The 14,330-nt window shown below is 52.3% G+C and overlaps 1 protein-coding gene across 2 annotated transcripts; it reads left to right on the forward strand.

Moving 5' to 3' along the window:
* Positions 1-449: 449 nt before the first annotated feature.
* Positions 450-13,616, forward strand: ABCF1 (ATP binding cassette subfamily F member 1). 2 transcript variants are annotated; one of them, XM_060109547.1, is made up of 25 exons: positions 450-576; positions 4,409-4,455; positions 4,655-4,747; positions 4,905-5,034; positions 5,185-5,222; positions 5,307-5,417; positions 6,090-6,164; positions 6,245-6,358; positions 7,296-7,400; positions 7,666-7,788; positions 8,167-8,267; positions 8,365-8,450; positions 8,767-8,906; positions 8,992-9,140; positions 9,435-9,518; positions 9,721-9,845; positions 10,033-10,145; positions 10,268-10,439; positions 10,542-10,616; positions 10,700-10,770; positions 12,015-12,047; positions 12,131-12,299; positions 12,493-12,557; positions 12,652-12,724; positions 12,869-13,616. In XM_060109547.1, exons 1-25 carry the CDS (start codon positions 504-506, stop codon positions 13,033-13,035), a joined length of 2,532 nt encoding a protein of 843 aa, XP_059965530.1. In that variant the 5' UTR covers positions 450-503; the 3' UTR covers positions 13,036-13,616. The 2 variants fall into 2 exon arrangements, with proteins under 2 accessions (XP_059965530.1, XP_059965532.1); XM_060109549.1 differs by having other exon boundaries at positions 4,908-5,034.
* The last annotated feature ends 714 nt before the right edge of the window (positions 13,617-14,330 follow it).

Here is a 14,330-nt window from a genome sequence, read left to right on the forward strand (position 1 = left end):
TGAACTGAAGCTCCACCGCACCGTGATTTCTGTTTGTTAGGCTAGAGTTCCTCCTCGTTTACACCTCTACACCTCGGGATTTTGTGACACATTTCAACACTTGACCGACAAGGCCTCTTCCTGGGTCGGTGGACTGCGCCTTTCTGCTCCTAACCAGACGTAAGGGGCTGGTACAAGGTAGCATTCAGTTTCTTAAAAAAAGAAAAAAGATGACTTCGCTCTTTCATACTAGTCGGAAATTATTATGTTCAGTCCTTAGTCACGTGGCGTCGCGGAGTCACTGGGTTCGGGTCTCCCCAACCGTCATAAACTTGCTGCCGCGACCCGAGTGGGCGGACCCCGCCGCAACCACTCCCCGGAGATGATGGCGCGGCGCGCTCGTGGGCCGTCCGGGGGCGGGGTCGACAGCGCAGGCATAGAGAGCCCGCCTGGTTCCGGGCACCAAGCTGCCGGAACCGGAAATAGCGCCCGGCGCCGCCAAGAGTGCTGTAACTGCCACCGCGATGCCGAAGGGGCCCAAGCAGCAGCCGCCGGAACCCGAGTGGATAGGGGACGGAGAGACCACGAGCGCCACAGGTGAGGCTGGTAGGCAGGGAGGGAAGGAGATAGGAAAGAGAAGAAGAGACAGAAGTGTGTGCGTGTCTTAGGAGAGGGTCACGGGGCGCGAGACTGACCGGGCCGTGCGAGGGCTACTGCGCATGCGTTCAGTGGGGCTGGGACGAGTTTGCCCTGGCAGGAGGGTTTTTGGGGTGCCGGCGAAAGAAGAGGTGCCAGGGTGTCAGGCAGGAACTTCAGTAAGACTGATAAAGAGACGAGGAAGAGCGTATGGTACCGAGGGAGAGATGGGGAGAACTGAGAAAGTCCTGTTTTCTTCTCTTTTGGACATCTTCCCCACCACACGGTATTCCACATCCGGCACTTACATATTGATATAAGCTGTGCCTCGACCTCCTCTCTCTCTCTCTCGCGCGCGCACACACACACACACACACACATTCTCACACTCACCCGTGGAACCCATCATCCCACCTGCTTCTTAAGAGAGGATGACTCCCTGCGCTCTTTCGTAAGACACCTTTCTGACTCAACTGGAGCAAGAGCATAGATACTGGGTGTTGGAATGGAGGATTAAGGTTTACTTAAAAGCAGCGGGGCTTCCCTGGTGGCGCAGTGGTTGAGAGTCCGCCTGCCGATGCAGGGGACACGGGTTCGTGCCCCTATCCCGGAAGATCCCACATGCCGCGGAGCGGCTGGGCCCGCGAGCCATGGCCGCGGAGCCTGTGTGTCCGGAGCCTGTGCTCCGCAACGGGAGAGGCCACAGCAGTGAGAGGCCCGCGTACAGCAAAAAAAAAAAAAAAAAAAAAAAAAAGCAGCGGATGTTTATTGAGCACCTGTTTTTAATTATGCAGTGTAAATGCTGTGCTTTGGGGAGGGGAGAAAAAAATACGAAGACATCCTACCAGGCTTGAAGGTACTTCAAGAGGGAGATAAAATGGACAGAAGTAATTATAGTAGGTATACAGCGACTAATTTTACAGGCATTTATGGAATGCCTACTTTGTACCCGGTGCTGTGCAGAAGAACTGGAGGTGTAGGGATGAAAGATAAGCCTTACCTATCGAGAAGGGGCGAGTCTAGTGGAGGGGACAGAGCATTAATCAGACAGAGGCTGACAGAGTGTGATGAATGTGTTGAGAATGCTATGGGACTAGAAAAGAGAGGGGCAACATCTATCAGATAGGGCGGGAGTGTCAGCAAAGCCTCCCAGGAATATGTGATAGCCGAGTTCGTTCTTGAAGGATCAGTGTGAGTTAGCAAGGGGAAGAACATCCTAAGCAAGCAGAGGGTGCAGTTAGTGCAGAGGTAGAGATGTAGTTGAGCCTGGCTGGTTCCCAGTATTGTGTGACTAGGGTGATGGGGTTGGAAAGACGTGCGGGAGACAGATAATGAAAGGCTTTATACACTACTCCAAGGAACTTAGCCCTAAAAACATTAAGAAGGAGGACCCATTGAAGTGCATAAGGAATGGTTGGAGGGAGGGAGACCATTTAGGAGGCTCTGGTAATGATCCAGGTGAGAAGTGGTAAGGGAGTAAGCCAGGGCATTGACTGGAACTGGGAACCAGCTAAATCAAGGGAGGAGAATTAAGGCTGACACTCACTTGAATAATGCAGCAGTTAGTAGGCTATTCATTGAAAGCAGTAGTGGGCTGTTGAGTGGGGAGCGGGAAGAGGTAAGGGCACTTTTGAATGCTGAGTTGGAGATTTCTGGGGAATTTTAAGAGGAGATGGCAAGGAGAGAGTTTGTTCGGTGGCTGTGGAGAGAGCTCTAGACTAGGAGTAAAGACACAGGTGAGTGTAGTTGTACGGGGCATCCCCTAGAGAGTGTATGCAGATTGAAGCAAAAAGACGTAGAAGGTGGGAACCCAAAGGAACCTCAACAATTAAGGGAAGTAAGGTAGAGAAGGAGGCTGAGGAGATGAGACCGAGAAAGGCGAGCAGCCAGAGAAACTAGAGGCAGACCAGCAGCAGCAGGATCCCTGACGCTAAGTAACAACAGGAAAGGAGAATTAAAAGGATGAAGAGGTAGGTAGCATGGAATGTTGCCGAGTAATCAAGCAAAATAAGGACTACAAAGAAACCTTTTCGGGTTGAACAACTAAGGGGACAGTGACAACTTTGAGAAAAGTAGTATTCATTAGAAGATGACAGCTGAATCAGGTTGCAGTATATTCTAAAAGGAACGGGAGATGAGGAGGTGGAGCTAGCGTGGACTGCACTTTTGAGACCCAGTGAAGACAAGGATAGAAACAGTAATTGGGGGAGGAGATTGTAAGGTTACGGAAAGTGCTTTACTTGGCTTTGAAATTAGGAGTCACTTCAGTGATGTACTTACTAAAGGGAGGAGCCCTTAGCGGGGAGATGTGGAGGATACAGCATAGCTTTAGCCACGCTTAGCCTTTTCCTGTTCCTTGCTGATAGTACTTTCTCACACTTGAACCTGTGCACAGGCTTCTCTCCCTACGGTCAGGAGGTGTGGTTGTGTTAGTCCTTGGAGATACATTAGTGTCTGAGTCACTTCTCAGTGTTGTCAGGGTGAGTGGATCATGTCATTCCTTCTCGTGTACTGCAGTGGGTCCTCCTTCTTAATGGCTTTAGGGTTAGATTCCTTGGAATAGCTTATAAAACCTTTCATTATTTTCTCCTGCACATCTTTTCAGTTCCATCACACTAGTCACCCAATAGGGGGATCAGATTTTGAAATGTGTTCAGGATGGAGGTCACAGATGAAGCAAAGACAGGCATAAGCATGCCTGGGAGTTAACCAAGGAGCGGGGAGAAGCCAATGTCCAGAACACGGGTATGGATAGGGAAACAGAGATAGCAGACAAGATAGGATGCTCCCTTTTAGTCTGTGAGGCCCTAAGTTATAAGGATTGTCCTTTATTATCTCCAGTTTTTGACACTGTACATGCTCAGTATCTGAATAAATGATTACTCTGGACTAGGTGGAAATCTGGTCTGAGAATACTCAATGTAGTAGATAGCAGAAAGCCTTTGTTTTGGGGTTTTGGGGGAAAAAAAAAACCCAAGTGATTACCGGAGTGCTTTTGGATAGAATTGGGTAGCAGTGGGTGGATGGGATGGTTGGGAGATGAATGTGATAGTGGACAGGCCTGGGCGTGGAGAGAAGTCACGAGGCTGCTGGCTGCCTCCCAGTCTGATGTGGGAGGGAGTTAGACCTAGTCCCCTGCCTTCGGGGAAATGGGGATGGACAGAAAGGAGAAGCTGGAATTTGTTCAGTCAGTAAACTTTTATCGACCTCCCACTTTGCTCTCTGGGAACACGAGCTAAGTCGTCTCTCAGGTCGCTCTCTAGGATGAAGGACCGATGCCCAATTAGGTACAACACAGCAGGATTCGTGCTGGAAGTGCTAGTGGAGCAGGTGCGGCATAGACCCAGGTGCTTGTTGACTTACCAGATGGCTGTTTCCATGGCCTGCAGGTTCCAAAAATGACATATCCCCAACTGAATTCATATTTTTATCCTACCTTTCTCCCCCATGGGTGGTAGGGGTGGGGAGAGGGGTCCTCTTCCAGTATATCCTGCGTTAATCAATGGTACCACTAGCCCAGCTAATTTTGCCAACTGAAAACATTGGAGTCATCTCTGAATACTCTTACTTCTCACCTCTGCCATCACCCTGTGGATTCTCCTTCTCTGCCTCCCACCGCTACCCTAGACCAGCCACCATTGTCTGTCTTGTGGGACAGTGCCAAAGTCTAGGGAGCACTAGTTGAGCTAGAAAAACAGTAAATAGGGTGGGGACCACTGAGAGCTTGGCAGGAGAGATCAGGGTGCTTTGGAATTTGCAAATCATCATTCATAATGTCTGCTTAACCTTCTAGACAAAGTGGTGAAGAAAGGGAAGAAGGACAGGAAGACCAAAAAGACGGTGAGGAGAGAGGACTGTGGGTGTTTCCGAGCAGAAGGTGGCCCTTTGAAGGCGGTGGGGGCCCAAGGGAGGGGAAGAGGTCTTGTCGGGAGAGGGAGCAAGGTGGGATGGAGTGGAAGGTCCCTGGGCTCGTGTGTGGTGGTGAAGGGCTTGGTTGGTTTCTGAGGCATGTTTACCTAGATCTTAACTCCCGTTTTAGTTCTTCGAAGAGCTGGCAGTAGAAGACAGACAGGCTGGGGAAGAAAAGAAAGTGCTCAAGGAGAAGGAGCAGCAGCAACAGCAGCAGCAGCAGGTACAGGTGTCACGGGACCCACCACTACGTGGAGGCATCCATGGATCCGCCAGCCCCTCTGCAGCCCACACTGGTTCACTCAACTGACGGGACGCTCTCTCCGGAGCAGAGATACAGCAGCGGCCTGGGCTTCATTCTCTCACTGTTTGGCTTTCAGCAGCAAAAAAAGAAGCGAGACACTCGAAAAAGCCGTCGGAAAAAGGATGTGGATGATGACGGAGAGGAGAAGGAGCTCATGGAGCGTCTTAAGAAGCTCTCAGTGCCGGCCAGTGATGAGGAGGATGAGGGTAAATGTCCCGAGGGGACATGGGTACCTGGAACCCTTTAGTCATGAAGAGTCAGGAGCCACATTCCTTGCTTTTGGAGTTGGATTAGATTAAGGAGCAGGACATTGTAATTCTCCTTTCCTGTCTCACCTTCTCCCCTTGTCATTTCAGTACCTGCCCCAGTACCCCGAGGAGGGAAGAAAACCAAGGTAAGCCATCTGTGTGGTAGACAGAGACCCCAGGGGTGCAGCCTTGACCATCCCGCTGACTTCTCTGGCCCTTTCATTCTCCAGGGTGGTAATGTTTTTGCAGCCCTGATTCAGGATCAGAGTGAGGAAGAAGAGGAGGAGGAAGAAAAACATCCTCCTAAGCCAGCCAAGCCAGAAAAAAATCGGATCAATAAGGTGATAGTGGTGGCTCTGCCAGTCACTCCCACCCCGTGTAGCACCTCTGGCCACAGTGTGGTAATTTCCCGGCTCCTTTTCTTGCTTTTCAGCTAGCTCTTCTAGGCCAGTCTTGCTTACACTGTCAAAGTCAGCTGTTTAAAATACTCTTCATCACTCGGAAATTTACAGTGATCCTGTTGCTTTCAAACTCAAAATATAAAACAAAGGCCTTTGGGTCTTTGCCCTTCCACTTGGACCCCTCTGCAGGGTTACTTGGGACTTCTCCATGTATACCTTCCAGATTAGCCTGATCACATCTTGGCATCCAGCTTGACTGTGTGTTGAAACCTTTGTTCTTTATGCCCTCTCTTCCCTCTTCCTAGAAGACCTTCACTAAGCCCACATCCATTACCTCATCTCGAGATTGGTCCTCTTGAGGAAGCCCTCCAGTGCTAGGGCCATCTCACCCACGTGGCTCACTTGCCTGTGTAACGGTCCCTTAGCTTTGCTGATATTCTCTAGTCTTCTCTTCACTATCTTTATCCAGCTGGAGACTAGGGTTTTTCTGGGTCTCATTTTCTCCCTGGCAGACTCAGTATAGTTAACTGCTACTCCTGGACTCCCTAGAAACGCTCGTTAGGCTACAATATAGCAAATTAATTTGTGTGTGTCTGTGTGTGTCTTCTCCAGGCTGTGTCTCAGGAACAACAGCCAGAGCTCAAGGGCAAAAAGGGAAAGGAGGAGAAGTCAAAGGGGAAGGCCAAGGTGAGGGAGTATAGGCAGGAGGAGGGCTGGGTCTCAGGAGTTAGAGCAGTTCATCAGACTTGCTGTCTTTTCCCTGGTAGCCTCAAAATAAATTTGCTGCTCTGGACAATGAAGAGGAGGAGGATGAAGAGGAAATAACAAAAGAGGAGGAACCACCCAAGCAAGGGAAGGAGAAGGCCAAGAAGGCAGAGCAGGTTTGTATTTTGGTGTTGGGGGAAGGTGGGCTGAGGGACTAGGACTCTGTGGCCCTTGGGCAGGGAGCACGATCTGGGGGTGCTCTTACTCTCCAGAGCAGGAGTTGGCAAACTTTTTTTTTTTTTTGTCCCTGCCATGCAGCTTGCGGGATCTTAGTTCCCCAACCAAGGATTGAACCCGGGCCCATGGCACTGAAACCGTGGTGTCCTAACCACTGGACCCCCAGGGAAGTCCCAGGCAGACTTCTGTAAAGGGACACATAGTAAATATTTTTGGCTTTGCAGGCCATATTCAATCTCTGATGCATATTTTTCTTTTCTATTTTTGGAAAAATTCCTTGAAAGTGTACAAACCGTTCTTAGCTCAAGGGCCATCATTGGCAACTCCTGATCCAGAGAGGAAATGACGCGGGCGTTAGCCTCAGTCAGTCTGAGTTCTGGCTCTTGCCGCTCATTGTGTGACCTTGAGTACATTTTTCCATCTCCTTGGGTTTCAGTTTTCTCATCTGTGTGATCTAGTGATCTCTGAGCTCCCTCGTACCATTAGAACTTGCTAGTTCTGATTTTGCTGGATTTCTCAGTGACTATATGCTAGGGCTTCTAGACCTTTTCCTTGCATGTTAATGTGTAGGCCACTGATACATGAGAAAAAGAACCTCATATAACCCTTAATTACACTGTATCGGCAGTTACATGGTTACAGGTACACATACATTATTACATTTCATACATAAATACTCATACCATTCCTGGTGGCAAAAATGGATCCAGGGCTGCAAGGAGAGCAGGGCGGGTATGAGAATGGGAGCAGATCCACCAGTGTATTTCAGGACCCTGGTGGAGAGAGACAGGGCTGACTGTGGAACGGGGGGTACGTGATGTGAAGTCTGAGTTCTAGAAGGGGTCCCTCATTTTTACCATCCCCTGGTTCTCACAGGGCTCAGAGGAAGAAGGAGAGGAGGAGGAGGAAGAAGGGGAGTCCAAGGCTGATGATCGCTATGCTCACCTTAGCAAGAAGGAAAAGAAGAAACTGAAGAAACAGGTAAAACCCTGCTTGCGTTCTTGGTGGTCAAAGGCGGCAGAATCTGATTTTTTTTTTTTTTTTTTCCCTTAACGCTTAAAGTAGGGGACATGTGGATTAGGGGACAAGAAGGAGCTTTGGGTGCTCTGTCGAGTAGAGCAGTTGGAGTAAGGAAATACTTGCTCTCTGTGAGCCTTGTCTTGGTGTCTGGTGACGTGGGGCTGTATTGTGATGATGGGAAGGTGGCAGGCAATAGCCTCAAATGTGATTTTTCCTTCCTTCTCAGATGGAGTATGAGCGCCAGGTGGCTTCATTAAAAGCAGCCAATGCTGCTGAAAATGACTTCTCCGTGTCGCAAGCAGAGGTGTCTTCCCGCCAGGCCATGTTAGAAAATGCATCTGACATCAAGGTAAGGTCTGAGGGGGCCCCTCTACCAGCTCAGCCAGGGACATGCCACTTCTCACCTTCCCCTGAGTGGCCACGGCAACCGAGGAAGTGGGTATGAATGGGAAGTCCATTGGGAAGAAAGCTTGGAGCCGTTCTCTACACCTTGAGTTCTGCCAACTTGAGTGAGAAGATAGAAGAGCCAGCATAAGGGTCCACCCTTGGAGGGAAGCAAGGCGGGACAGGCTGGCCGCGCTTAGGATTTGGAGACTCCGCTTAGGGGCAGTGGTTGGGGAAGGGGCTTGTGTGGTGAGAAGAGGGGGCTTCCCTGCAGAGAGAAAGCTGCAGCTGCTGTCTGGAAGGGAGAGTTCTCATGTGCTCGCTCCTTCCCTGACACCTGCAGCTGGAGAAGTTCAGCATCTCCGCCCACGGCAAGGAGCTGTTTGTCAACGCAGACCTGTACATTGTCGCCAGCCGCCGCTATGGGCTGGTGGGACCCAATGGGTGAGGAGAGGAGGGGCTGGAGCTGTGAGAGGGGCGGGGCTGGAAGGAGAAGAGACTTCTCTGAGGTGGCCTGGTCCTAAAAGCTCTCATCCCCCAGCAAGGGCAAGACCACTCTCCTCAAGCACATCGCCAACCGAGCCCTGAGCATCCCTCCCAACATCGACGTGCTGCTCTGTGAACAGGGTGAGGCTGCTGGTGGTAGAGGGGCTTGGTGGAGAGGTGAAACCGAGGGGCCTGAGGGGGGCCACCACTGGGGTACAGGAGCCGACCAAGAATAGAAGAAACCGTGGTTGCAGAGCTGGAAGAACTCTTGTGGGGAGACTGGGGACTGGGAAATGGTGCTAAAGAAGGGGGAGAAGTGATGAGAGACTGGAGAGTATTTTATTTGGAACAAGTACAAAGAGCTGGGCAGGGTCAGGCAAACCAGAAACAGAGCTGCAGGGAAGAGGGAATAGGAGGCTTGGCCCTTGGGGCACCCTGACTTCTCCCCTGCCCCCAGAGGTGGTAGCCGATGAGACGCCGGCCGTGCAGGCTGTTCTCCGAGCCGACACCAAGCGCTTGAAGCTGTTGGAAGAGGAGCGGCAGCTTCAGGGACAGCTGGAGCAGGGCGATGACGCGGCTGCCGAGAGGCTCGAGAAGGTAGAGGAGATGGCGCAGGGGACACGGGCTAAGACTGGGGGCTCCTGGGACCTCGCAGCATGTGTCCTCTTCTCCCTCCTCCCAGGTGTATGAGGAATTGCGGGCTACCGGGGCGGCAGCTGCAGAGGCCAAAGCCCGCCGGATCCTGGCCGGTCTGGGCTTTGACCCTGAGATGCAGAATCGACCCACACAGAAGTTCTCGGGGGGCTGGCGCATGCGCGTCTCCCTGGCCAGGTGGGCCCCCCCTCACCACCCTCCCTTCCAGCCTCCGTCCACCAGGGCTCTTTCCCTTCTTCCCGTTCTTCCAAGGCCGTCTTCTCCCTCCCTTACTGTCTGCCTTGTCAGACTCGGGGTCTTTTCTCCCTACCTGGGGGTGTATTCTATCTGTCTCCTGCCTGGGAACTGTCTAAGGAGAGGTTGGGAAGGAGTGTTCATGGTCTCAGGCTCCACTTACCAGAGGCTTCTCTGGGTTCTCTGAGCAAGGGTCTTCTTCCCCCTGACTCTGCATTCTGCTGCCCTGCCCTCTAGGGCGCTATTCATGGAGCCCACGCTGCTGATGTTGGATGAGCCCACCAACCACCTGGACCTCAACGCTGTCATCTGGCTCAATAAGTGAGTAGCTCTTTGATTACAGCCTTTGCATCGTTGGTTCGCATTCTGCCCTCGTTTCCTCTAGCTGGTCTCCACTCGGCCCTTGACACCTCTCACTCCAGCCCCCGCTCTTTCACTCCCTGCCCCTACGTTCTGTCTGCTTCCCCTGACTCCACCCTAACCTGGCCATTGTGACATTTCCACTCTCTTCTCTAAAACCCAGCTACCTCCAAGGCTGGCGGAAGACGCTGCTCATCGTCTCCCATGACCAGGGCTTCCTGGATGACGTCTGTACCGATATCATCCATCTTGATGCCCAGCGGCTCCATTACTACAGGGGCAATTACAGTACGGAGGACCGTTTAGGGGCAAGGAAAGGGGTGGTTCCTCGAGAAAGGCCTGGGAGGGAGGGCCTGTAGGGTTGTGATAATTCTGAGTCTTTCAGAATTCTAGACAACGATGCCTGCCCCCATCCTCCCCTGTCGTGCTGGGGAGAGGGACAACCATCGATGCCCATTCCCCTCTCTTGCCCCAGTGACCTTCAAGAAGATGTACCAGCAGAAGCAGAAGGAACTGCTGAAGCAGTATGAGAAGCAGGAGAAAAAGCTGAAGGAGTTAAAGGCGGGCGGCAAGTCCACCAAGCAGGCGGTGAGCACCTGGGTCTTCCTGGGAGGGAGTCTTCTCCGGAGAAGGAGCAGGACTCGGGCCCTGCCTGCCTTTTGAGGCCTTCTGTGAAGGGTACGGATGTCTCCTTTCCCCTTCTTCCCCAGGAAAAGCAAACAAAGGAAGCCCTGACTCGAAAGCAGCAGAAGTGCCGGAGGAAAAACCAGGATGAGGAGTCACAGGAGGCCCCCGAGCTCCTGAAGCGCCCCAGGGAGTACACCGTGCGCTTCACATTCCCTGACCCGCCACCGCTCAGCCCTCCGGTGCTGGGCCTGCATGGTGAGCGGCCGCGGCCGCGCCTTCCCTCCACACCAGGACATTTGGGGCACCCTCTGGGGACTCTGAAGAGAAAATAAAGTGCTTCTTTTCCTGGTCTCTCAGGTGTGACGTTTGGCTATGAGGGGCAGAAACCACTCTTTAAGAATCTGGATTTTGGCATTGACATGGACTCAAGGAGTGAGTTGGCACGGGAGGCTCAGGAGCCCGGGGGAGAGTCTCTGGGGACCTCGCCTCTTTGACCTCTGTCTTCCTTCTGGCAGTCTGCATCGTGGGCCCTAACGGCGTGGGGAAGAGCACCCTGCTGCTGCTGCTGACAGGCAAGCTGACGCCGGTGAGTCCGGGAGCCGGGAAGGGGGGGCGGCGACAAGCGAGCGGAAGCGTGAGCACACGGCTGTTCCCCAGAGGCTGCAGCCGGGGGCCCCTCTGTGCCGTGGAGAGTTAAATACAGAACTTGTCATGGATGGTGCGCTTCCTTGAGAGATGCTGTAGAGGAGGACGGTTTGGATCAGGCGGGGAGAAGAGCCAGGAGAAGTGGGGCCGGGCTAGGGGCACGCCTCCCCCCCACCACCCCGCCATGTGTTTCAGTTATGCAAGAAATACATGCCCATTGTAGAGTGGTTAGAAATTGCACAAGCCAGGGAATTCCCTGGCCGTCCAGTGGTTAGCACTCGGAGCTGTCATTGCCATGGACCCGGGTTCAATCTCTAGTCCGTGAACTAAGATCCCTCAAGCTGCGCGGCGCAGCTGAAAAAAAAAAAGAAAGAAAAAGAAGTTGCGTAAGCCAGAGAAAAATCTAGAGGTAACCTGTATTAATTTTGATGGATTGCTTTCTCCTTTTTTTTTCCTTTACAAGCGTGCATCTAATTTTTTTAACCAAAGTGGCCTATCGTGTGAATTGTTCTGTAGCCAGCTTTTTCCAGATAATGTACATCAAGCGTTTTTCCATGCCAGTAATCCTATGTGTGCATTCATTTCATATGGATCTACCATAGTTTATTTCATGTCAGTCGTTTAGATTATTTCTGATTTTTCACTAAAGGACAAAACTATAGTAAATAGTCTTATTATACCTGTTCATGAATTTAGTTTTTCTTAGGATAAATTCCCTAGAATTGCTTTGGGGACTTTGTGGCGTTATGTAGTGCTTAGGTGGGTTGTAGCCATCTGTCCGCCCTCCAAGAAAGTGTTGAGAGGGCCCATTGCCTCACACCCACAGAGAGTAGTCTTCAGAAAGGTGTTCTAGATCCTCCCACAAACTGTCTCTTAATCCCCATCTGAGGTGGAACCCTGAAAACATCTTGCTGGAAGGCGGGGGTGGGGACGGGGGTCCTTTACTTGTGGTCAGTCTGCTCCTGGTTCTGAATCTCTGCTTTCTGTCTCCCCCTCCTTGATTCTCTTGCTTCTGATTTCCTGGGCCTGCCTTGGTCACGTTCAGGAGACGCCCATGTTCCCTTTCTCACACTGGCTTGTTCCCAGCCCGGTTCTGGTGTTTAGCTCCCCTTGAGAAAAGTTGGGGTGTGGAGCTGCAGCTCCTTTCCCCTTCCCCTTAGCTCCCCCCTTGCTTTTTCCTTGCAGACTCGTGGGGAAATGAGGAAGAACCACCGGCTGGTAAGTGGCTTTGGGAATCGGGAGTAAGAGGCCGACAGAGGAAGTATGATTTTGACTGACCACCTCCCTCTCCTCTCGGGCAGAAAATTGGCTTCTTCAACCAGCAGTACGCAGAGCAGCTGCGCATGGAGGAGACGCCCACCGAGTACTTGCAGCGGGGCTTCAACCTGCCCTACCAGGATGCCCGCAAATGCCTGGGCCGCTTTGGCCTGGAGAGTCACGCCCACACCATCCAGATCTGCAAACTCTCTGGTACCAGGGGCCAGGGCAGGTGTCCCCGTCCTTAGCCTTCATACCTGCAGACTGTCCCTAGGGGCAGGAGGAAAGAGGAACCGGGACTTGGGGGACCTCACCGCGTGCGCGCGCGCACACACACATTCAGGGTTTACCTGCAGAAATGTCATGTGGTGAAAGGTGCAGTGGATCTCCTTTCCCTTTGCTACAGGTGGGCAGAAAGCCCGAGTTGTGTTTGCAGAGCTGGCCTGTCGGGAGCCCGATGTCCTCATCTTGGTGAGTGAGCTGGACTGCAGGGCTGGGGTAAGGGTGACAGAAAGGAAAGGTAGGAGTCGTAACTCTCAGTCACGGGATGCCTCCTCCCCCATAGGACGAGCCCACCAATAACCTGGACATAGAGTCTATCGACGCTCTTGGGGAGGCCATCAACGAATACAAGGGTGGTGAGTCAGCTCAGGGCGCGCCCTCCTCCTCCCGCCTTGGGGACCGGGCTGTGGTGTCTTTCGGCTGGGCGCCCTCCTCTCAGGTTCTGATTCCCCTCTTCCTCCTTCCTCCCTGCCCTCCATTCTCGCCATCTTTCTTCAAAGCTGTGATCGTCGTCAGCCATGATGCCCGACTTATCACAGAAACCAACTGCCAGCTGTGGGTGGTGGAGGAGCAGAGTGTTAGCCAGATCGACGGTGACTTTGAAGACTACAAGCGAGAGGTGTTGGAGGCCCTGGGTGAAGTCATGGTCCACCGGCCCCGAGAGTGAGCTTTCCTTCCTGGACATCCCCTCGTCTCCTCTCCACTCGGAAGTCTGCTCTGGTCTGCAGCTGGCGCAGTAGCTACTCGGGTACATGAAGGCGGAGCGTGGTCTTGATGTGACCAGGATACCTTCCTCTTCTCTGAAAGACTTGTCTGATTGCTCTCTTCAGATAACTGAGCTGGCCTTGTCCTTGAAATCCCTCTGTACAAGCAGAGGTGACCTTTGTTACGGGGTTCCATCCAGCCAAGCTCATGTGGCCAGTTGTCTGAGACTCTGTCCTCACTCAGAAGCCTGCGTCTGGCCCGCCTCAAAGCTTCAGGCCCAGCTGCTGCCCTGTTCTGTGAGTGGTGCTGCTTTTTTCTGGTGGATTTAATGCTGACCTAACTGATACCAACAGCTGGTGCAGCTCAGAGCTGGAGGAGAGTTCTGAGGCCTGTGCTCTCACCCAGGATTTGGGGCCTGCAGTCTCTAGTCTGGCTGGGGACTTGGGGCCAGGAAAGGAATGCTGCTGAACTCGAATCGCCCTTTACAAGGGGAAGAAATAAAGGAAAGGAGTTGCGCCGCCCTGTCACTGTTTGGAGATTTCATGGGAGCTGGAACTGTTCTTACTCTTGATTTGCTTTGTTCAGTTTACTAGCAGCGGTTAGTATCCTCTCTTCCCCACCAGTACAGGTGGGTCTAACTTGCAGTCTTACTGCACTTTAGATGGTGCTCACTGTTTAGGAGCCTCCCTCCCTTCCCACAGCCCTTCCGACAAGGACAAGGGAAAGTGAGTCATCCCTTCCAACTAGGACGCTCGGGTTTCTCACTATCCAAGCTCCGCCCTGGTATCAGGGACCAGAGAGCTGATCCTCCCAAAAGTTACTAAATCAGCCAACATGTACAGCACCGTGCGGTACGCAAGAAGGGAAGAGCCAAGGTCTGTCTTCATGAATAGTCTAGATAGAGAAGACTTAGGAAGTAAGACATGAGTGTATAGCGTGTTACAATTAATTGCCAAATGTGTGGTGCTCTAGATTCTAAGTTGCCTTGAGCTCATAGAAGAGAAAGATTATCCAGAACTTGGGTATTTGGCGGGATCACTTGAGGGTGGACCGTGAAAAACAGTAAGGATTTTTTTTTTAATTTATTTCTTTATTGCTGGCTGCGTTGGGTCTTTGTTGCTGCGCGCAGGCTTTCACTAGTTGCAGCGAGTGGGGGCTACTCTTCGTTGTGGTGCGCGGGCTTCTCATTGCAGTGGCTTCTCGTTGTGGAGCACGGGCTCTAGTGCGCGGGCTTCAGTAGTTGCGGCACGTGGGCTC

The sequence above is a fragment of the Mesoplodon densirostris genome, chromosome 10, assembly GCF_025265405.1.
Source record: "Mesoplodon densirostris isolate mMesDen1 chromosome 10, mMesDen1 primary haplotype, whole genome shotgun sequence".
Taxonomy (NCBI): domain Eukaryota; kingdom Metazoa; phylum Chordata; class Mammalia; order Artiodactyla; family Ziphiidae; genus Mesoplodon; species Mesoplodon densirostris.

Excerpts from the sequence above, each read along its gene's own strand:
- ABCF1 (XM_060109547.1), top strand. The coding sequence starts at position 504 with ATGCCGAAGGGGCCCAAGCAGCAGCCGCCGGAACCCGAGTGGATAGGG. Across the intron at positions 8,268-8,364 it reads GGGCTGGTGGGACCCAATGG|CAAGGGCAAGACCACTCTCC; the intron begins GTGAGGAGAGGA and ends CTCATCCCCCAG. Across the intron at positions 12,558-12,651 it reads AGCCCGATGTCCTCATCTTG|GACGAGCCCACCAATAACCT; the intron begins GTGAGTGAGCTG and ends CCTCCCCCATAG.